The sequence below is a fragment of the Carcharodon carcharias genome, chromosome 11 (assembly GCF_017639515.1).
Source record: "Carcharodon carcharias isolate sCarCar2 chromosome 11, sCarCar2.pri, whole genome shotgun sequence".
Taxonomy (NCBI): Eukaryota; Metazoa; Chordata; class Chondrichthyes; order Lamniformes; family Lamnidae; genus Carcharodon; species Carcharodon carcharias.
Window position 1 is genome coordinate 117,182,076 of NC_054477.1, and position 24,152 is coordinate 117,206,227.

The 24,152-nt window shown below is 44.4% G+C and overlaps 1 protein-coding gene across 1 annotated transcript in view; it reads left to right on the top strand.

The window, feature by feature from the left end:
- myo16 (myosin XVI) overlaps positions 1–24,152 on the top strand; it is a 657,504-nt gene that overhangs the window by 181,803 nt on the left and 451,549 nt on the right. Inside the window, exon 8 of the mRNA XM_041198724.1 lies at positions 20,462–20,537. Within this exon, the coding sequence (XP_041054658.1) occupies positions 20,462–20,537 (76 nt within the window). The remainder of the gene's footprint in view (positions 1–20,461; positions 20,538–24,152) is intronic.

The following is a 24,152-nucleotide window of genomic DNA, read 5'->3' on the forward strand; positions in this document are numbered from 1 at the left end:
ATATAACCATTTCCCTTTTGAAAGTATATTGCTAATTCTACAACTAACGCCTTTAATGCAGTAAAATGTTCCGCCATTAAAAAGAATGCAGTCAGATTTAAGAATTGACACTGAGCCAAGCACAGGTTAACCAAACGCTCGGTCAAAGAGCTAGGTTTTTAGCAGCATCTTAAACGAGGAGAGGGAGGTGGAAAGACAAAAAGGTTGGGAGGGAATTCCAGATGCCTGAAGAATCAATTGTGGTATGAAGGACATCACTCTTCCTCGTCGTTAAGGTGTTTAGATTCAAAGTATGATGCAGCTTCATGAACAAATCATTGGCCTTTTGAACGATTGGTAGCAAGCTCCTTCCAGTCATTAATGTCAATGCTGCTGCACTTCAAGAGGAGCTTCAGAGTATATTTGTAGTGTTTTCTTCATCCTCCCCTGGAACGCTGGCTATCTGAGAGTTGGGAAAACAGAACGTGGCAGGGGAGACACTGTTCAGCCATCTGGACAGTGTCCAGTCCATCATAGTTGAGTTTGTAGGATTTTTGCCTGAAAGCTTGTGGGGTTGTTTTTAAGAAGGACACAGCCTCCTCCTGTCAAATCCAGAGGATGCGGCAGAGGCATTGCTGTTGGAATTTCTCTAGCACTCTTACGTGTCGGTTATACACAATCCAGGTCTCGCTGCAGTACAGGTATGTGGTGACAACAGCTGCTCTGTGCACTAGGACTTCTGTTGACTTCCGGAGGTCTTTGTTGTCAAACACTCACTACCACTGTTTGTAGAAGGCTGATCTGATTCAGCTGATCTGGTGTTGGATCTCCTCGTCTATGTTGGCCTTTTGAGAGATGTGGCTGCCAAGTTGTGGGATGTACTTAACATATTCCAGAGTCTCCCCTTCAACATATACAGGCAGTGGAATATTTGACTGACCATGCCTGGGTTGATATATAAGTCTGTTTTAGCAACATTCAAGGACAGGCAAAGTCGCTTGAATGCAGAATTTAAGAGATCGAGAGTGGCTTGCAAAACTGGTGTAGAGCAGTTATTGACACCGTAGTCATCCGCATTCTATAGACCATGTATATGTATGGTGCTCAGTTTAGCTTTGGCACGGAGGCGACAAAAGTTAGAATGTTTTCAATCTAGGTGGCATTTAATACTCATAAAGAGGACAGTTGATGTTTGGTGGGGTGAATAGCCACTGTCAGATTGTATACAGTTTGAGGGCTATTATATAGCTTTGCTCAACACCAGTACAGATTTTGAAGGGGACTGTTGCAGAGCTCCCACCCAAGACATTTACAATCATAAGGTGATGAAGCAGTTGCACCATCGTGATAAAGTTTCTTGGATGTCCAAATCTATGAAGCACAATCCTCAGAATCTTGTGATTTACTGAGTCAAATGCGTTGGTCATGTCGATGAATGCAATGGCGAATTCCTGATGATGTTCTTGATATTTTTATTGGATTTGTCTGGCAATGAGGACAATGTCAGAGGTTCCTCTGGAAGGTCTAAAGATTCACTATGCCTCTGGGAGGATCAGCCACAGGAAGTAGGTAATTCAGGAAAATGCATGTCAGGATTTTTTCTGCTTTGGACAACAGGGAAATACCTCAATAGTGAAAGCAGTTCTCCTTTCAATAGTGATTCACCTATTGATTCTACCACAGGGAACTGGGGGATAGACTGGAGAATATCAGCTGCCACTGTGAACTCGCAGATGAGTTGTTAGGAGTGTTTTTTCCAGCATTGGAAGGCATTGTCATCTTTAAGAAGAGAGAGACACCATCCTGTGAGTGAAGGGGATTTTGTCCATTTGACTTTTGTCTATAAATAGCCCTGGTGGCTTCAAAAAGTCTTTACATATTGACTATGTCTGAGCTGTAGGTGAAATATCATGACCTTTTGATTTATGCAATTGGGGAGTTCTGGCAGTGCATCCAAAATCCTATTCCGGACAGCAAAGCCAACTCCACAGATATGAGGGTCACTGTCAGTCTTTCCTTTCCAGTAGAGGGTGTACCCCCTGAATTTTTTTCCCTGCTGCATCTCCCCAGGAATGTGGGTCTAACTGAGGGCAACAATGTCAATATGGAGTCTTGATAGCTCAAATGATATGATTGCTGTTCTTCTTTTCAAATGGTCAGTCTTCGAATTATCCATAAGTGTTCTAACATTCCAAGTTGCAAAAGTTAGAGTTTTCTTTCTTTGACCAGGAAGATGATAATCCCACAGGCCATGGTTTTCCTCAGCCAAGAGAAGGTGGGACAACCTATTTTTAGGGCACTTTTACTAGCCCTTTCTCCATTTTGGGTGAGCAGAGGATATCCTGAAGAGAACTGCTCACTCACAGATGCTGCTGCCCAAAGGCACCTCAGTCCCAATACAGGCAGGTATCTAACCATCTTCATGCATCTGCCACCTGTGTGTAGGATTTTGACCAGGGTTTCCCAGGTCCCTGTCACCAACCTTCCATTGCCCCAAGACTTGGCAAAAGGACACTGGCAAGCTCTACATGTGACTTTGTTTAAAGAGAATACCTTAAGGCACCCTCAATGTTCACTTGACCTTGATGGGTTGGTGGTCAGATTTCAGTGATGTGTCAAGCCACGATGACCAAGCCAACCTTGCTGCTGCAGCCGGTAAGATGAACAGATTTCCTTTGCCTTTTCTGCCATTGAGGACCTTTTGGACCTCACTTTGTCTGGCACTAGCCCCCCTCCCTCTCCCCCAACAACCATGCCACCATGGGTGACCTACCAGGAGCAAGGAGCTCACGATGGCATTGTTTATGGGACCGTTGAAGCACACAAAGCTCTCCACCACCTCAAGATGGTGATACATGGAAGGCAAGAGAAACAGAGTTAACATTTCAGGTCTCTGACCTTTCAATTCACTGCCACTTCTCTTCCTGGAATTCCTACCTTCAAGAAGTTCCACTCTGCTCTCCGATGGGATTTCCATTAGTCTCTTTTACCTTGTTCACCTTCTTTTCTTTCTATTTCCCTCCTTGTGTTTGATCACGTATCCACCAAAACCCAATTTTACAACCATATTTCCTTCCTCAACAACTGTCTCTGGCTCCAACTTATTCCATGTGGATTCCAACTGAAACTCTACTCTTCATGCATCTGATCCACCCACAATTATAGGTATCTTTGAGATATTCTTGCCTCATCCTGAAATCCACACTCAGTGCCATGTACTACCACATGTACAAACTCGATCTTTTGAATTAGAAATAATATTTCTATTATTTTTAAATGTATTTCCATTCATTGTTTTATCTCCACCTTTTAGTCCATTTCGATCCCTTCCCCCCACCCCACCCCCACTAGGGCTATCTGTCACTTGATCGACCTGCTCTCTACCCTTAATGTCACCATTAGCACATTCCATAGCTAATATCACCACCGTCAGCACCCCTTTGTCCTTTTGTCTATAACATCTTTGGCAATCTCTTCTTTGCCTCCACCTATCACTGGCCCCCTATCGAGCTCTACCTGTCCCACCCCCTCCCCAACTGCCTCCCCCCACAACCCCATCAACCAGCTTATATTTCATCTAATTTCTATTTTTCCTTAGTTCTGGTGAAAAGTCATATGGACTCGAAACGTTAATTGTATTCCTCTCTGCAGATGCTGTCAGACCTGCTGAGTTTTTCTAGCTATTTTATCTTAGCGTTTTGGAGATGTCTTCTCTTTTCCTTGACAGGGCATTCCCACCCAGCATGGTTGACAGGGCCCTTGACCATGTCCACCACATTCCCCGCACTTCTTCTCTCACCCCTTCCCCTCCCTCCCAGATCTATGATAGTGTTCCCCTGATCTTCACCTTCCACCCCACCAGCCTCCGTATTCAACGTATTCATTTTCCACCATTTCTGCCACCTTCAGTATGATGCCATCACCAAACATATCTTCCCTTCTCCTCCCCATCTCTCTGTGATATTCTAGTCCACTCCTCAGTCACCCCCAACAACCCATTCCCATCTCATGGCATTTTTACATGCAAATGCAGGAGATGTAACACCTGAGCTTTTACTTCCTCTCTCCCAGGCCCCAAACACTCCTAGCTGAAGCAGCGATTTACATGTACTTCTTTCAATCTTGCCTACTGTAATCACTGCTCACAATGTCACAATCCTCTACATTGGGGAGACTGAATGCAGATTGGGAGATTGCATTGTGAAATACCTTTGTTCTGTCCGCAAGCATGACCCTAAGCTTCCAGTGACCTGATTTTAATTCTCCACCTTGCTCTCATGATGATATTTACATCCTGGGCCTATTGCGCTGTTCCAGAGAGGCTCAAAGTAAGCTTGAGGAACAGCATCTTATCTTAAAGTAATCAGTTTACAGTCTTCCAAACTCACCATTGAGTCAACAATTTCAGACTATAATCTGTTGCCCAATGTGTTTTCTTTTCTTGTTTTGTTTTTCTGTCAGTTAGCAGTACACCTGCTCTAGACACAGCTTTTATTTCTATGTTTCTTTCCTTACCCTATCATCATTCCCTTAGGCCCTGGGGGCATCACTTTTCTATCATTCAGTCTCTCCTGTCGTCCACCCATTGCATTTGTCCTTGTTCTAGCTCAGAATCTAATACCTGTCTAACTTTTCCCAATTCTGATGAAAGGTCACAGACCTGAAATATTAACTGTTTCCCCTCTATACAGATGCTGCCTAATCTGTTAAGTTTTTTCCTCCAGCATTTTCTGTTTATTAAAGGAAAATCTGTTCCTGAGGAGCAATAATTTGATGGTCCAAGGGCAAAATTACACCAGTCGTTGACAGCAGAGCCCTGCAAATTGTCTTTCTTGGACCTACATTTAAAAGAAGATTGCTGTCTGAGCACCAATTTTTCCAGATGTTAATCACATGTGTGCCAAGTATTCTAAAACATCTGATATTATGGAGACTACAGTCATGCATGACTCTTAGTTGAACACAGGAATGTAGGAACAGGCAAAGGCCATTCAGCCAATCGAGTCTGCTCTGCTATTCAATATAGTCATGACTGATCAAACACTTCAATGTCCTTTACCCACACTATCCCCATAACCCTTTACGTTATTGTTAATCAGAAATCTATCAATCTTTACCTTAGACATACTCAGTAACTGAACTTTAATGGCCCTCTGGAGTAGAGAATTCCAAAGATTTGCAACCCTCTGAGTAAAGAAATTTCTCCTCATCTCGATCCTAAGTGGCTTCCCCCTTATTTTGAAATTGTGTCCCTTGGCTCTGGGCTCCCCAACAAGGGGAAACATTTTGCCTGCATCTACCTTGTCTTTTCCTTTAAGTATTTTGGTAGGTTTCAATGAGATCACCTCTCATTCTTCGAAACTCTAGAGAATACAGGCCCGGTTTCCCCAATGCCTGTTCATAAGACAGTCCCACCATTCCTCTATGGCAATAATATCCTTTCTGAGATAAGGAGACCAAAACTGCACATAGTACTCCAGATGCCGACTAACCAAGCTTTGATACAATTGAAGCAAGACTTCACTACTCCTGTACTCAAGTCCTCTTGCAATAAAGGCTAGCATCCCAATAGCCTTCCTAATTGCTTGCTGCACCTGCATTTTGTCTTCAGTAACTTATGGTCAAGGACACCCAGGTCCCTTTGTACATCTACACTTTCTAATCTCTTACCGTTTAGAAAATGCTCTTCATATCAGTTTCTTATACCAAAGTGGATGATGTCACATTTTTCCACATTATATTACATCTGCCATGTTCTTGTCCACTCACTAAGTCTGTCTAAATCTTCCTACAGCTGCTTCTGAAAACATACATTCCCACCTAGCTTCGTATCATTTGTGAACTTGGAAATATTGCATTTGGTCCCCACATCCAAATCATTGATATATATTGTGAACTGTATGGTTCTGCTTCTTAGAGCTGGTGCCCATTCTTGCTCGGGCAAGAATGAATAACATTAGGGTATTGTGAGATGCTGGTTTCCTGAGCACAAATGGGACTAGTAAACTTCACCAAAAAAAGCAAAGAGGACAGAGAATGTGGACAGCTTCCTCCCAATCTCCTGGTGTAGCCAACGATGAAGGTTGGTGGAAATTCTGGAGAAATGTCTTCAATAGATTCTTCTCCCAAAGCTACAGTGAGAAATTGGGTGAACTCCATAGAAATTTCAGGGGGAACCTCTCAATTCCATTCACATATTGCTGTCCTATTATCTGGCTTTAAAGATTGTATTTATGTTTAAGAATGAAAGCTAGTTACTCTTAATGTTATAATTCAGGTAGCTACATAACAGCAAAAATTCCTTCCAAAAACATCCTAGTTTGATTTCATAACAATACTTGACACTAATTTTATTGTTTATATTCTGTGAAATTCAATGATCAGTTGGCATTCTTCTCCAAAAGAGAGAATTACGAGAGAACAAATTAAAATTTATAGATTGCTGTGCACGCTGTTTGTGCGAGTGAAGATATGGTTGGGGCTATAATCCATCACAGCAGTAAGTGTAATCAGAGATTTGTCAAAAGCTTCTAGCATTACAGAGAAAATAAAATTTTCTTGCCTGTGAAATATAAAATTAATGACTTGTGTGGACTTAAATGACATATTAGTTATTTCAAAGTTCTATTTTGGTGCATTTCAAAGCAAAATCTATATGATGGTAAGATGGTAAGCCATTTGAATAAATAAAAAGGCAATTTACATTTACATAGTCAACTTAGCATTAAAAAAAATCTCAAGGCACTTCATAGGTAGGTAGATATAAAACAAATTCTGTGGCAGAAATGTTTTAAAATTCCTTCACGGATGTGGTTGCTGCTTTCTAGGCCAGCACTTATTGTGCATCCCTAATTGCTCTTAAGAAGGTAGTGGTGAGTCGCCCTCTTGAACCTTTGCAATCCATGTGGTGTATGTACACTCAAAGTGCTGTTAGGGAGTTAGTTCCAGGATTTTGACCCGGCAACAGTGAAGGAATAGCGATAAGTAATGATCAGGTGATGGCCACCAAGTCAGGATGGTGTATGGTTTGGAGGTGAACTTGCAGATGGTGATGCTTCAATGCATTTGCTGCCCTTGGCCTTTTATGTGGTAGAGTTTGTAGGTTGGGTTTGGAAGGTGCTGCCACAGGAGCCTTGCAAATAATACATACTTCTGCCACTGTGCATCAGTGGTGGATGGAGTAAATGATGAAGGTGGTAGATAAGGTACCAATCAAGCGAGCTGCTTTGTCCTGGATGGTGTTGAGCTTCTTGAGTGTTGTTGGAGCTGCACTCATCCAGGCAAGTGGAGTGTATTCCATCATACTCCTGACTTGTATCTATGGCCAGGGTTTGGGGAGTAAGAAGGTGAGTTACTTGTTGCAGAATTACCAGCCTCTGACCTGCTCTTGCAGTTACAGTAATTATGTAGCTGGTTCAGTTCAGCTTCTGGTCAATGGTAACCCCCAGGATGTTGATAATAGGAGTCTCAGCAATGGTAATGCCATTGAATGTCAAGAGGAGACTGTTGGATCCTCTTTTGTTGGAGATGGTCATTGCCTGGTACTTGTGTGACATAAGTCTTACTTGCCACTTATCAGCCCAAGTCTGTAGTTGTCCAGGCCTTACTGTTTATGGGCACAGACTGCTTCAGTATTTGAGGAGCCGTTAATGGTGCTGAACATTGTGCAATCATCAATGAACATCCCCACTTCTGACCTTATGATGGAGGCAAGGTCATTGATGAGGATGGTTGGGCCGAGGACACTACCATAAGGAACTCCTGTAGTGATGTCTTGGGAATGAAATTATTGAACTCCAACAGCCACAATCACAAATGAAATATTATGAATGATGACTAAGGGTGGAATTTTCCGAGCCCACTGGCCTTGGGCATGTTTCGCGGCATCAGGGGACAATATGACGAGAAGGCCAAAATTCGTTTCATGAAGTCGTGAAACCAGTTTGCAATCATCCGCTCCGGCCGTCAATGACGGGCTGCGCTTCCCGCTACCGCATGTCACAAACATCATTGTAATACATCTGCATATCATTAAAAGCCCAGCCTGCCAGAATCATCCGCCCATGCTGGATCATCTGAGCATGTCAGCATGATGGCACAATGATGTATTCGCAATAGCATATATAAGGCATGAACTTTGAGGGGAACTGGGAGGTGAGTTCACAGTAATGTTGCATAGAGCTCCCAGGGTTGCCTGTTGGACTTGAAGGTTGAGGTGCCTTGAGGGGATTGCGGGCAAGGGCTGCACTGCGTTCGGGGCAAGTTTTGTGGTGGGGTGCAAGGGCTGCACTGCAGTTGAAGCCAGTTGCAGGGGTAAGGGCTGCACTGCGTTTGATGGTAGTGAACAAAGATGTGCGGTGGTGGGGGGGGAGGGAAGTGAACACGCATTAGTGAAATTTTGTATAAAGTGACCATTCCTCTGCAGCTGAGACAATTCAGGTACAGTTGCATTGACATGCATGGAGTCAAGTGTCTAGCTTATCTGCCCACTCAAGCAACGCAGAGGCACGAAATTGCCACGAAATGCTCCCGAACTTTTCATCCCTCAGGCACAGACTGCAAACTAATGAGTGTTTTAGTGGACTACAGAGCAGTTGGACGACTGGGCACATTGTACAATCTCCTCCCTAATGCTCGCTGGGGATCAGTTACTGATGGAGGCACTCACAGCCCCTTACAATGTCATCATTCAGGTTTGGACCAGTCTCCCCCATGGTTCAAGCTGACAGTGCAGCCTTGCAGTGTGGGTTAGGAGAATGCCTGCACCTGAGCTGAGAACACAGCATGCAGTCCAATGGGCAAAGCTGTCACCAATTGGACAGGTGGAGTGGAGCGGAGTTGGGTTGGGTCTCGGGCAGCCGTACAAGTGCACTAAACTCTGGCCATCCAAGTGGTGGCCAGCTCTCTCCAGGGTGCGTTAAGGAGCCTTCTGACTTAACCAAGAGAGGTTCTTAGAATACCCAAGCTAACCTATGCATCTCTCTTTCATCCTGCAGGAGGAGTACATCAGGATCATGGAGCCTGGTGACCTAGCTGTATGCCTCATGACGTACAAAAAGCAGAGACGAGGGAGAAGAGAGCGATGGAGGCACCTGGCTGGGCAGAGGGAGGAGCAGTACACTCAGGAAGTAGGGGCGGCTGGGGTTCCTGCTCACACTGCTGAAGAGCCGGTGAACCATGGCACTCGGTGCCTAGCTAGACCCAAGGTCTATAGATGCCACCTTTCATTCCTGCAATTGACAGAGAACCAGTGTTGCTGAAGACTGCCCATGTCTAGGGAACTGGTCAGTCACATCTGCCAGCTGTTGCAGGGTTTGGCGCCACGGGACATGGAGGGCACCCACTCCAAGTGGCCGTGAAAGTGACCACAGTGCTCAATTTCTACACCAGTGGCTTCTTTCAGGGCTCCACAGGTGACTTCCATGGGATATCACAAGCCTCCACCCACAAATGTATCCATGAGGTCAGGGATGCCAACTTCACGAAGGCACACAACTTTGTGCATTTTGTCTGGGACCAGGAAAGCCAGGATTGAAAAGCGCTGGAATTTGCCAAGATCTTGCGTTTCCCACAGGTGCAGGGTGCCATTGACTGCACTCACAGGGTGCTCAGATCTCCATTGCAACAACGGGTCAACTGTGTCAACCACAAGGGCTTCCACTCGCTGAACGTTCACCTGGTGTGCGACCACCACAAATGCATCCTGCAAGTCTGCGTGTGGTTCCCAGGGAGTGTCCACAACTCCTACATCCTTAGCAGGTCTCAGATCCCTGACATCTTCCAGGGTCCACAGAAGCTGCAGAGTTGGCTCCTTGGGGACAAAGGCTACCTGCAAGAGTCCGTGGCTGATGACACCCATGCGGCAGCCTCAGACTGCAGCCAAGTGAAGGTATAATGAGGCTCATGCTGCAACTCACAACTTGATGAAGCAGACCATCAGGATGCTGAAAATGAGGTTCCGATGCCTGGACTAGACTGGTGGAGCCCAGCAATACAGTCAACAGAGGGTGTCAAGCATCATCGTTGCCTGCGACGCCCTTTACAACCTTGTGCCGCAACGGGTAGAGGAGCTGGTTGAGGAGGAGATGGAGGAGCTGGACTTCGACAGGGATGAGGATGAGGAAGTCCTCGAAGGCGACAATGATGGCGATGAGGCCATCGCACTGGCCAGATGAGGCAAGCACATTCAGGAGGCCTCATAGCTACTGGATTCATAGAGGATGATGATACACAGTGTGGAGACCCCATAGATCCTCACATTGCATCTACGAATGTTTGACTCCAGTCTGGCTTATGGCAGTGTGCATACCCTCTGTGATAATGCTTCTGTCATGGAAATGCAGCAGAGGCCCTAATAGTCACTCGATTGCAGGAAGATGATGAGAACATGCTGTAAGGACACTCCATAGATGTTCACTTAGCCTCTGAAAATGTCTGACTCCTGTCTGGCCAAGGGCAGCTCGCTTGCACTTGAAACTTTAAAAGCATCTGATTCTTTGTCAGCCTTCAGCACCTGGCCTCTTCAGTAGCACAGTGTCACTGGTCACAGATGCTGACATGATGGGGGCCAGCCCCACCTTAAAGGTGCTGAGAGCACACAGAGAAAATGACAGAACTCTGTGACATCTGCCCACCACATTCTGGCAGCAATGACCAGCACCATCGAGGTGCAGGCATCAGTAATGTGTCCAGGGATTGTGAGGTCGGACCGTCACTTTGGGTTGAGCAAAGCACAGGGAAGAGGCCCTGGACTGAGACACCTGCCTTTATCTTGTGCAGAAACCAAGGTTTCACAACTGAATGACACGAACACTGCTCATCAGAACAAGGAGTCATAGGCAAGGAGGCATTCTTGGGAGATAATTTACAATAGTGAACATTATGTGCAAGTGATTAACAGGCTGTGCAACTACATCATCTTAACCTTCCTAATCCTGCCGCCACATCTTGGTGCTCTTCGGACATCCACAGAGGAGGTGGAGGCAGCCTGCTGACTGCTACCCCTTGTCTGTGATGATCTTGGCGGGTGTCCTCTGGATGGCTGAGACCAGGAGGGCCCCAGCCTGCTTTCAGGGTTCTGCTGTGTGACAATGGCACCCTACTCGGCCTGTGGAGCTGGAGCTGCTGGGATCAAGGGAACGGGGATTCAGATTGGCCTGACACTCCTGGAGTCACCTGGTTGAATAGCCCCAGGGGGGTACACCTGCTGATTCTCCTCCCTATGGATGCCCACCGGCCCCTAAATGACTTCTTGAGGAGAAGGGGTAGCTGGAGCGATATCGAGCTGCCCTGCACCCTTCTCGCATACACACTGTTGGAGGCCCACTATGGTGTCAGCGATGGAGCTCAGCCTGTGCAGCAGCACAGGACTGATATCCTGGATCAAGGTATCTGTAGTAGCCACCATCCTACCAGCGTTGACCTCAGTGCGTTGCAATGCCGATGCTGTCACCTCAGCCTGAAGGCATATGGACTCCTTTGCAACTCCAGCAGTTGAGGTATGACCGAGTCCAGAGGTTCATCGTCTGACTTGGACTCAGCAGATGTCTGGTATCCAGCTGTTTTTCAAGTGCTGGAGACCTGGAGAGTACCTGCTGCCACCTGCTATGGATCAGACTGTGCGATGTGCTCACCATGTTGTGATTCCAAAGCTACTCTAAAGCCAGGTCCCACCGTGGTGCATGTCTCTGTGCTGGTGGGGGATGTGGCTAAGCGCAGTGACGGGTCTTAAGTGAAGGTGTCTTCAAATTCCTCTTCAGAAGTTTCTTCGGGGCTTGATTGGGGGCCCTGGGTCATGGACTCGGTTGGTTGTTTGGCAGATGTGGCTATGAAAGCAAGAGGAGATAATTAGTGCGTGCCAGGTGACTGCAGAACAGGGGAATTGACTCACAGCACTGATGGATGTTGCACTGCTGGGTAGAGCATCACCGACCTCACCATCAGCACAGGAATGGTCTAGATCGTTGCCGGCCAGCTGGATGTCATCATCCTCCTGCAATCTATTTTCAAAGTTTGTGAGGACCTTGATTTCAGGCATTCCTCCACCAGTCTGGGACCTCTCCCTCTTGTGTGCCAGCTTGTCCTGCATGAATACAGATGGGGAGAGCATATGTGGGATGCCTGCCAGGCCAGATGATGAGTATGCCTGGCATATATGGGTGGTGAGTACACTAAGGTATCTTAGCTGGGAGGCAGGTTTTCACACTGTTTATCCCGAACCTGCCTCATTAATCAGGCATTCCCGGGAAACACGCTGGTTCGATGGCGGGTGGGCACTCATTCCCTCACAACTCTGTCGCCTCGCCGCTTCCTCGTGCTGGGCACCATATTTAAAGTGCAGCTGCGCACGCACCTCTCTGGATAAGGACAATAAAGGTATGTGTGAGAGAGTGAATTGTGATGTCCCTTGGACTGGCAGTGAGTGAGGGCCTTGTGGATGTGTGATGGGTTTGTGAGTAGGTGAGTTGAGAGTGATGAGAAGAGTGAATTCCCCTGACAAAACAGAGGAGATCATTAATTCTGTTGTGGCACTGGGAAGCTGCCCTCTTTTGCAGGGCATTGGTACTGACCACCACTGCCATTGCCTTCCAAGCTGGATTAGTGATGTTGTTGGCCCTCATGCGGCTAGAGTGAGGGTCAAAGACATCATGGCCGTCCTCCGCTGCATCCAAAAGTGCTCGAGGGGTGCATCGCTGAATCGTGGGGCTGCAGTCTCCTTGCCTTTCAGGGCCAGGCCTCCTTTTCTGCAGTTCTGGACTGGCAGCACAGAGAGGTGCGTGCACAGCTGCACTTTAAATATGGAGCCCAGCACGAGGAAGGGGCGAGGTGACAGAGTTGTGAGGGAATGAGTGCCCACCCGCCATCGAACCAGCGTGTTTCCTGGGAATGCCTGATTAATGAGGCAGGTTCAGGATAAACAGTGTGAAAACCTGCCTCCCAGCTAAAATACCTTAGTTAACCCACCAGCTGCCCTGGCCAATTAGCCGTTAATAGACTGCAGGTGGGACCTCTGCTCTTCTGAATCAGGATGTCCCATGACAGTGAGCTGCTGGTCAATCTGAGGTCGACATCTCTCCAGCACTTCGGGATGGAGGCATGCATTGTTGGATCAGGATTTGGTTCTGTGTTCCGTGGTCTCGCCAGGTGCCAAGCTAGCAGGCCCCAGCAAGGGGGTGGGAGGCTTGGATTTGAGAGGCAATGGGATGGGGGTAAGCTGGGAGGGGTTAACATCTTTGGAGGAGCCCTCTAATGGGCCCAGGGAGCCTCAGGGAGGGACCACCCATGTCACCAGCCTATGCAGTGAAACCTGTTTTGATTGGCCGCTTGTTGTGGAACTGTCCCACAGCTGGTTAAATCCTGACAGCAGAATGATGGGGCTGTTATTTGATATTAATTGTCCACTTAAGGCCTCAATTGGCCCACTGGCAGGTGGGCTGCCCGATGCCACCTTCACCCCAGTATAATTACAGTGGAGGAGGGGCAGGCTGGTAGGTGGTGGGCAGACTGCTTGCTGGATTTAATGAATCTCCACCCACCTTTAAACCTGTCAACTGGGGAATGTACCTTCCAGCCCCATGCAGCATTTGACAATATTTCTATACATCATTAGCTAAAAGCTTCTTGCCTGATGAGTTCTTCAACGAAGAACTAATGATTTGTTAATGTAAATTGATTGAGTGATGATCCTCATTTAACTATTGAGAAGTACATTTTAGATTTATACATCTAATTGTACTATCTAAAAACATTGCTTATTGATATTGACCCAGAGCACAAATGATTATCCCACAATATAGTGAATCATGGTCACTATGAAGTGATTTTCTTTGTCTTGTTAGTACCGATTGAATATTGTATTAATGGATGTGCTGCTTTTTGGATGAAAAGTTAAACCATCCTTGCTCATACCGGCTGAGGTACACATTATGATATTGTGGAACTATTCAAAGAAGACCAGGAGACATTTTTTGGTGTCCTGACCAATATTCATCCCTCAACCAACATCACCAAAATCACACAAACCATATATCTTGTCTTATTTGTTTTTTAAATTAAAATTCAGAGGTGTTTTTTAATCTTTGGTACTTCTGGAGGATGATGTTTCGTGCCAGGAATACAAATTGGAACTTGCTGATAAGACTAAAATTGACTTCAGATTCTCGTGAAACACAATGGCCTGGAGTTTACAATAAAAATAATGATGAGGCTATTGGCACTCACTGTTAGTGAACAGCAAATCAGACAGTAACTTCCAGCAACAACATATGCGCATTTAAACATAAAAAATCAAGAAGCTAAATGTAAAGTTCAGGAACTGCTGTCAAGTTGCCCTGCTCCTCGAGAAGCTGCACTATACCTTGATGAGAAACTCATCATTGAAACCTCTGGACGAATGTGATATCTGCATGATAGGTACTGAGTAAACATGCCAGCATAAGTTAGGGCTCGTCTACTTCAGGTTAAGTGCATTTTTAACACTGTTATCAATTTTGATTTCTGTTGAAGAACCTCTCTGGCACTGGAAATTAATTTGTGCGAGAGTGAAATCTCGTTGCCACTTTTTGATTGGTTGGAGATTTTAAAAAATAAGAGATAGTTTTAAAAATTTCTGTTCTTTTTCTTATCACTCCCTCTCTTTCTTTCATATCTTTCATTCTGTGATAAGTTGATGTGTAATATACCTTTAAGAAGAATGTTATAATGGAATATCACATGATCTTAGTATCCAGTAGCAGTAGCGTGGGCTACCTCTGTAGTTAGTAGTCTGTAGTCAGTAGTTAGTAGCAGCAATAGTGTAGAGATAGAGTTTGAAGTGGAAGTATAAGTTTAGTTGCTGCTGAGTATCTTTGCAAATAAACATAGCATTTCTACCTATGAGGTGTCTGCTACTCAACCCTATCATTAGTAACAAATTGGCCATCACTTGCAACAAGTGTGCAAACAGGATCCAACAAACTGGCGATGAGGATTAAACAAGTTAAACAAAAGCAAGCAAGAGAAACAAAATCAGTGCCGTACCTTCCACAGCAATTGTAAATAGAAGTTCCATTCAAATTGTCGAAGCAACTCCCTCACAGCATGCCACAATTTGGAAGAATTGATCCTTTTGACCCAGGATGGATGATTGGTCCCATTATATTGAGCACCTCTCGTTCTTTTTCCAAGCAAATGAGATTTCGGGGGAAGAGAAGAGGCAGGCGATCCCCTCAAGTATATGTAGGAATAAGACTTATGGCTTGATTCAAAGTTTGAAGGGCCAGACTCGAGAAATTTTGATGAATTAGTGGACCTGGTGAAGGGCCATTGCCAACCAAAGTCCTCAGTAACAACGCAAAGATTCAAGTTTTACTCAAGAATTAGAGCCCCGGGGGAGACATTTGTAAGCTATGTTGCAAGCTTTAAGCAATTAATGGAATATTGTGATTTTGGTACATCCTTAAACGATATGCGTAGAGGTCATTTGTGTGCAGTGTGAATGAGGACAAGATTCAGAAGCGATTGTTATCTGAAACAAGTTTGGATTTTAGGATGGTGCTAGAGATTGCACTGGCATTGAAAAATGCAGTTAGAGCTTCAAAAGCCATATGGGGGGGCAAAATGATATTGTCCTCCAGGTGGGAAGCCCCAGCCAAAAAGGCCGCAAAAATGCAAGACTCTACTGAGAGGCGGGAAACAACCACCGAAAGCAGGAAACTGAGAAAAAATGACTTAGCAGCAAAAACAAGGAGCAATATTAATAGAGGTGGAAATAAACAATTATTTAACATTTGGCACTTTAAAAAAATACAATGTTTTTATTGTCATAAAATGGTCACGTAATGACTATGTAAGGAAAGAGTCAAGCAGACTTTTAAACAAAATAAATAAAACAATGTGATCTACAATGTCGCCTGAAGCAACAGATCCAGATATTTATTTGTTGTATACTTTAAGGTTGGAAGAACAGAACCAATCTATGTAACAGTGAAAGTGAATGATAGACTTGTTCAAATGGAAGTGGATACAGGAGCTTCCACTGCAGTAATTGGGGAACATACCTTCAAATATCTGAGTAATGGAGAACTTCAATTAAATTTGGAAGAAACAACTGCCCAGTTAAAAACATACACGGGTGAAGACTTCCAAGTCAAAGGCATAAATAGTGTAACTGTTAATTATGGGAGCCAACCGGTAAAGCTACCAGTGTTGGTATTGAGAGGCAGAAGACCAAGCCTCCTAGGGTGAAACTGGCTAAGGGAAATTTGAGGGACCTTGAGGGACCACTGAGATTCCAAAAGGAAGCAGGAGACATTTCTGCTTTGGAGGTGGAGTGTATAAATGCTCAGCAACCTGAAGAACTGCAGGCTGTCTTGAGCCAAAACATGAAAGAAGAACAGAAGAAGCTCGAAGAGACCATGCTTAAGAGTAGAGTTTGAGATAAGGTGAGCAACCTCCAAAAGGAAAATTAAAGCTTGCTGAAAGATGTTCACAACACTACAAGATTCCCTCAGGTCAAAGTTAGGGCCACTGGAAAAGTAGGAAGTGAAACAGGAAGAATTCAGCACCCCTCTGACCAAACTGAAGGATGAGTTGGCAGAGAAGACACAACAATGCTTAATTTTCCAGGAGGCAGCAAACAAATACAAAAAAGAGATGGAAGAACTGAAGAATCAGCTATGTGAAGCAAAAAAGGCTTTGGAAGCAAAAGTCGCAGAATTCTCTAAGAAACAGACAGATGATGAAATTCTGGGAGACTCAATCAATGAGTTCATTCAGGTCAAGCTTACAGCTAAGATTAAAGTCAGTGCTAAAAAGAAGGCACACAGAAAGAAGCTTTCAAGGAGGTCAAACAATTGTTACACTCGTCCAACCTATTAGCGCATTATGACCCAAAGAAAGACTTAGTGTTGGCTTGTGACGCATCCCCTTGCGGAGTGGGAGCAGTGCTCTCCATCGCTTGGATGATGGCACAGAATGGCTTATTGGTTATGTATCGAGAATACTCACCAAAGCGGAAAAGGGTTACTCACAGATGGAAAAGAAGGCCTGTCAATCACCTTTGAGAAATTTCACCAGTACATACACGGCCACCATTTTACTATCATTTCAGAACACAAGCCAGTGCTAGGATTGTTCAACAAAGACAGGGCTATACCACCCATAGCTTTGGCAAGAATACAATGATGGGCTTTAATCCTGGAAGCATATGAGTATACTCTCGTACATATGCCTGGTAGTCAAATTGCAAACATCGATGCACTTAGTTGCTTGTGTTTACAAGAAAAGGATGTCAAAGTCCCAGTTCCACAACAACTTGTTTTGTTGTTACATTTCATAGATTCATCACTGGCATGTACTCAACAGATCAGGGACTGGACAAGTAGGGACCCAGTGCTATCACAACTACGAGAACAAGTACTTCATGGTTGGTCACAAGAGCCTGTACCTGACAAAATGAAACTGTACTTTAACAGAAGGCATGAAATAACCAGCCAGGATGGTGTTCTATTGTGGGAAGCATGAGTGATAGTACCTCCAAAGGGTGGAGAGCCATTGATAATTGAACTACTTAATATCCAGGAATATCCAGAATGAAGACCATAGCACGCAGCTACCTATAGTAGCCTGGGATGGATGGTGAAATAGAGAGTTTAGTGAAGAATTGTGTGCAATGTCAGCAAGTGCAAACGTTACCTTCAATAGCTCCAATATACTCTTGGGAATGGTGAGGAAGACTATTGGTGAGGTTACACATTGACTATGTGGGACCTTTCATTGGAACAATGTTTCTGCTCATTGTTGATGCCCATTCAAAATGGATGGACATATATGAGGTGAAATCACCAACATTTTCTGCAACAATTGAAAAATTATGTCAAAGTTTTGCCATTAATGGAGTACCAGATGTAGTCATTTCTGATAATGGCACAGCATTTACCAGTGCTGAGTTTCAGCGGTTTATCAGCCTCAATGCTATCACTCGTGAAAGCTTCACCATACCACCTTTCCTCAAATGGCATGGCCAAAAGGGTGATGCAAACATTCAAGGGTAGCATGAAGAAATTAACTGGAGATTCCTTCACAACCAAGTTAGCAAGTTTGCTTTTCCATGAGAGGACCACACCTCACATAACCACAGGTGTCACACAACAACAATTGATGAAACACCTGTCTCAGGACATTATTGAACTTAGCAATGCCAAATTTAGGGGGGAAGGTTGAAAGGAGTCAGGGAAGTCAGAAAACTAGACACAATTGGCATAGTCGTGAGAGGAAATTTACCGTGGCAGGAACAGTATGTGTGAAGAACGTTGGAGAAGGACCAAAGTGGTTACTGGGTGAAGTAAATGAAGTGACTGGACCTCTTTCTTACCACGTGGAGGTGGAAGGCCGAGTCATATGGAGACACGTGGATCATCTAAGGAAGAAAAAAACTATGCACCAAGAAATTATTCCACCAGTGTTCACAACCGAGTCAACATCGACTGTTGGCAGAACGCAACCTAGTACAGATGTGCCCAAAGTATGTGCTGTTCTTTCAAGAATGGAGGATACAAATCTGCAGGAGCCCAGCAAAGCACCTGATGTTCAGGCAACTCCGGAAAAGGAGGTTCCTGACAAGACATCTGAAGTTGTAGAAGTGAGACACTATACACATAAGGAAAGCCCCAGAAAGACTGAATTTGTAAATTACTTATCAATGTAAATATTTTGCTATTTTGAGAAAATTGTAATTATAAATATAAAATGTATTTCTGAGTAAAGGGGGAGGGATGTGTAATATACCTTTAAGAAGAATGTTATAATGGAAGATCACATGATCTTAGTATCCAATAGCAGTGTCGCTGGCTACCTCTGTAGTTAGTAGTGTGTAGTCAGCAGTTAGAAGCAGCAGTAGCATAGGGATAGTTTGCAGTGTAAGCACATGTTTAGTTACTGCTGAGTATTTTTGTAAATAAACATATTTTCTACTTATGACGTGCCTGCTGCTCAACTCTATCATTAGTACCAAATTGGCCACCCCTTACAAGTGTTAGTACAGGATCCAACAAACTGGTGATGCGGATTTAACACATTCCCTCTCTTTTCTTTCTTGATACTGAAATAAGCATTCTAATTTACACCTCTTTCAGAATTTTAAGCCTCATTAGGAATTCTCCAGCATGATTTGTCAAGAAGATACACAGTTGCTTGCCCTGTTCAAACAGGTCCCAAATCCCCTGTAGGAGATGCCACACTGAAATGAATTTCTATTCACCGCAAGTTCATGTGCAAAGGCCCACAGACCATATGTTAGTGTAATAATGGGCTGGTACTGTTGGTTAACCGCCAGCCACAAGATCCAAGTCAATATTAACAAAATATGTTAGCTGTAGTGTATTCTAGAAAGAAAAAAAATAGAAATTCTGACCATCACCTGAAAATGAAGCATAGATGAACACTTACATGAGATTATTCATCAATGATCCAAGGGTAAGGTTGAAGAAGCCTGAATGGAGAAGAGGGAGGAAATCAATGTACAGATACCAAGAAGTCAAGCATGTTATGTACTTTCAGAGAGAGACAGCAAGAATCATTTACATTTTTATTGCAGGGCAATCAGTGGGAGATAGCAGACTGAAGTCAGTGGAAAAGTAAATATGACAGGGTGCAAAAGAATTTGTCGATTCATTATCGCTAGTGATTTAAATAGTCATAAAAATGGAATTCTTTTTCGATGGAAATTTTTAAGGAGAAACTCCACAAAAAAAATGAGAATGTGAACACTTTTAGGTAGATTCTATTAGTCCTTGCTCAAAGTAAGGTAACTTGCGAGCTGAGATTTTATATGTGTATGTGTAGCATGTAAGACTATAAAAAATATCTAGATAGACATTTCCTTGAGTTCGGCATCACCAATATGTGGATGCTGGAGGGAGAACTGTGCAGATTCAGAAGAATGATACCAGAGGTTTAAGCATTAAAGTGTAAGGGCAGGTTGCATAAAGTTTGCTTGTTTTCCCTTGGATTTAAAATGTTGAGGAGTGAAGTGGCCAAAGTATTTAAAATGATTAAAAGATTTAACAGGATAGATGCAGAGAAATTATTTCCTCTTGTGGAAGAATCCAGTGCAAGGGGACATAAAATTAGATCAGGACCATTCAGGAGTGAAATAAGGAAACAAGATTTTACAGAAAGTGCCATGGAATCTGGAACTCGTTCCCCAAAGAAGCTGTGCATGATAGGCCACTTGTAGTTCTCAGGATTGAAATTGCAGGATTTTTGTTAGCTTAGAATATCAAGGGATACAGAACAAATGTGAGTGAATCGAGTTGACATACGGATTGGCAGTGATCTAATTGAACAGAATTGAGGGGCTGAATGGCCTACTCACGTTCCTTTACTGAAAAAATATGATCAATACATGTTTTGTTCGTATCCTAACAGCAGATAGATGTGTTGAATAATATAAATATGTAAAGATGAACAGTAAAATGTGGAAATGTTTTTAATTCCCCTGCAGGTTGCCATTGTGAAATTGCTTTTGAAGCATCATGCAAATCCTAATCTTCTTAATTGTAATGAGGAGAAGCCATCAGGTTCGTATGTCTGAATCTTTGAATTTGGTAACTGAACAACAACCATTATTGTACCTTCTAATAAAATGTAATTTGTTATACAAATGAAACACACAAATGAGACACAAAATCGCACACACACAGACACATGCACACACATACACACACAAAGACACAGATGATACACATACATACTGACACACACATACACAAACACACACGCACACACATGCCAAACTATATTTATATGGTGGCTTTATGTAATAAAACATCCCAAAGCACTTCACAGGAGCATTATAAAGCCAAATGGCCCAGAACCCAGATGGGGTGCCAATCACTGTCAGATTGCCGCTCTGCTCCTTTTTATTTACCCAAGTCTGGAGCTGCACCTTTCTTGCCCAGACATCTGGCTTGGTCCTGGTGAGAAATATGCAGTGTGGCAGCTCCTGGATTCCTTTCTGTGAAGTGCAGGATTGTCAATGGAAGTGAAGCTATGCCCTATTTTTATGGCACTAGCTATAGTAAACCTGTAAGTTTAAAGATCCAAGCCACTTTGACAGGAGAGAAGATAAGTGTATAATTTAAGTGTCGAGGATGGGATGATTGTGGTGGGGTGGTGTAGAAGGAGGGGAAGGTTTGGTGGTGGGGGAGTGGTTGGTTGGTAAGGGAGGTGGGGGGGATAGATGGGAGGTGTGGAGGTGGTTGGGGGTTGCCTGCGGATGGGGGCTTGGTCAAGGTGTCATGGGGGATTGAGAGAGTGGCTAGGTAGTCGGGGGGTGCGGGTGGTCATTGTGGGGGGGCGGTTGAAGGGTTAATTGGGAGGTCCATTGGGGGCTTGGGTGGGGAGCGGTCAGTACCTTAGTTACCCAGGAGTTAGAGATGGTTTTCATCCTTCTAACTTCTCCTAGGTAACTCTCCTGCTAAGAGAGTCGGAACCATCTGAAGTCTTTGATTTAAATTTCAGTTTTGGATGATTCCAGGCACAGGGTAATTGCAACTTCCCGGGTAGTCCTTGCATGGGGACTTCTTGGGGGTCCAACAGCACATCTTCCGGAGTACCTGCAGGGTATGACCCCCTGGGGAATGGAAGATCTGGGCCAATATGACATTGAGCCACATAAGAAGATATCAGGTAAGATGACAAAAATTTGGACAAAGAAATAGGTTTTTAAGGAGTAGCAAAGTGGCGGAGAGTTGTAGGGATGGAATTCCAGAGCTTAGGGCCTGGGCAATTGAAGACATAGCTACCAATGGTGGAGCAATTATAGTCGGAGATGCTCAAAACTCCAGAATTAGATGAATGCAAGTACCTCAAAGAGTTGTGTGGTTAGAGGAGATTACATAGATAAAGAGGGGTCAGTGCATGGAGGGATTTGAAAACACGTATGAGAATATAAAAATCAAGATGTTGCTTCAGCCATTGTAAGTCATCGAGCACAGAAGTAATAAGTAAATGAGACTTGGCGTGAATTAGGACAGGTTCAGCAGTGTTTTGGATGACCCTAAGTTTATGGACAGTGGAATGTGGAAGACCAGCCACTAGTGTATTTAAATATTCAGGTTCAGTAGTAACAATGTTACTAATGAGGAATTCAGTGGCAGATGAGCTAAGGCTGGGACAAAGTCATGATATTATGGAGGTGGAAATAGGCAGTCATTCTGATGGCTTGAGGATAAGGTCAGAGGCTAATCTCAGGGCCAGAGGTCACACTAAGGTTGCGAACACCCCACACCCACACCCCATATAAACACACACAGCCCAGACACATATTCCACACATTCACATGCACCTCATGTACATAAACAGCCACACACACAAGCACACCCCCCACATACAAAAACACACACCCACACCACCCACCCCACGCACATGCACACGACCACGCACACACATGCACAAAGCCCCATCCTCACAATCAGACACACATATACCCACGCACAAATCCACCTCACACAGACACATGGGTACCCTACACATAACTCACAAACATACCCCTAGCTCACCCACAAGCACAGACCACTGCACATGTACACACACCCATCTCACAGATATACACACACTCACATCCACCCATGCACACAATCACCTTAGACACAGGGGCACAACTACACACAATCACACCCCCACCCACACACACCCACGCAGACCCATCCTCACACATAGACACGCATGCAAACACGTACCCATACAAATACCCCCCCAACACATACAGACACACCATTCCACACACATACCACTCCACACAGATAGACACATAAGTACACGCATACACAGACGCACCACTCCTCACATCCAGACATTCAGATATGTACAAAATTAATCTATGCATATGTGCATATAAAATAGATATATATTAGATATATATATATATAATATGCACAACTCCTCAAAACACGCACAAATACTTAAATATGAACTAAAAACACACAGACCCCACACACACCCACACCCGCTCAAACACCCCCATATAACCTACACAGACTCACATTCCACAATGTCTCCTAACATACCCAACTCAACACAAAACACAACAACCCAATTCCCGGTTCCACAAACCCGAACCACGGGAAAGTAGGGAGAGGGATGAGTGAAAATGGGAGTTGTAGCGGGTGACTCTGGAAACAGTACGGATGCCAGGTGCTGAGGCGGTCTGGGCAAAAGGCCTGCCTCAGCTCACCAGTACTTTGTCCAAGATTTAAGAAAAAGCAATAGTACAAAAAACAGCCCTCAACCCTCACACCCCCCTCATCCCTCAACCCTCATACTCCCTCATGGCACTCCCCATGCCAACCCATACCACGTCATGCTCTCTTCATCTCCATGTCCGCTCATACCCTCCATTCTAACCTATGCCCCTCTAACTGCTCCCATGGTCCTTTACATCTATGCCAACTTAATGCTAATTCATGCCAATCCATGGCCCCAATCCGCCACCCTTTGCTTTTACACCCTCCATGCAACTCACCCAGTGTCCACCATGGGCAGCCCTCAGGACCCATGCTGAAATTAAATAAAGTTCTAAGTGTCTATTACAGGCTTCATTAAAAAAAACATTCTCATTTATGAAAAACATTCACTAAATTTATATCCCTTCAGCTACATAATCCCTGATAGAAACAGACAATTCATTCAAGTGCTTAATCCCTGATAAAAAAAAACAAACATTTGGAATTCATAGCCCCAAATCAAAGAATAGGACTTTTTCCTCATTGGGGAATGGGGGTTGGGGCGGGGTGGGGGGGTGGGGGGGGGGGGGGTTGGTGGGGGAATGCGGGAGGCAGCAGACTGGCTCATGAGTGGCCGCAAGTCTGACTGTCACCGATAGTTGGGCTCCAACCGCAATTTCACACTGGCTGGCCAATTGATGGCCAGCCAGCGTGAATTGCGTGCTGAAGCATTCAGTGCTGCCTGGGTTGGGTGGAGGAGAGGAAGGTGAATGCGGAAGTCAACACATGCATGCAGGTGGACTCAGTGAAAAGCTCCCCGAAGGCACAGAGCTGCCGCAGGGAGCTAAAGATCCTAACATTAAAAAATAAGGATTTTAAAATTAAGATAAACATGTCCCCCCCATGTGATTCTGTCACATGAGTAGAGACATGTTAAAAATCAGATTTAAAAATTTTAATTTTATTTTT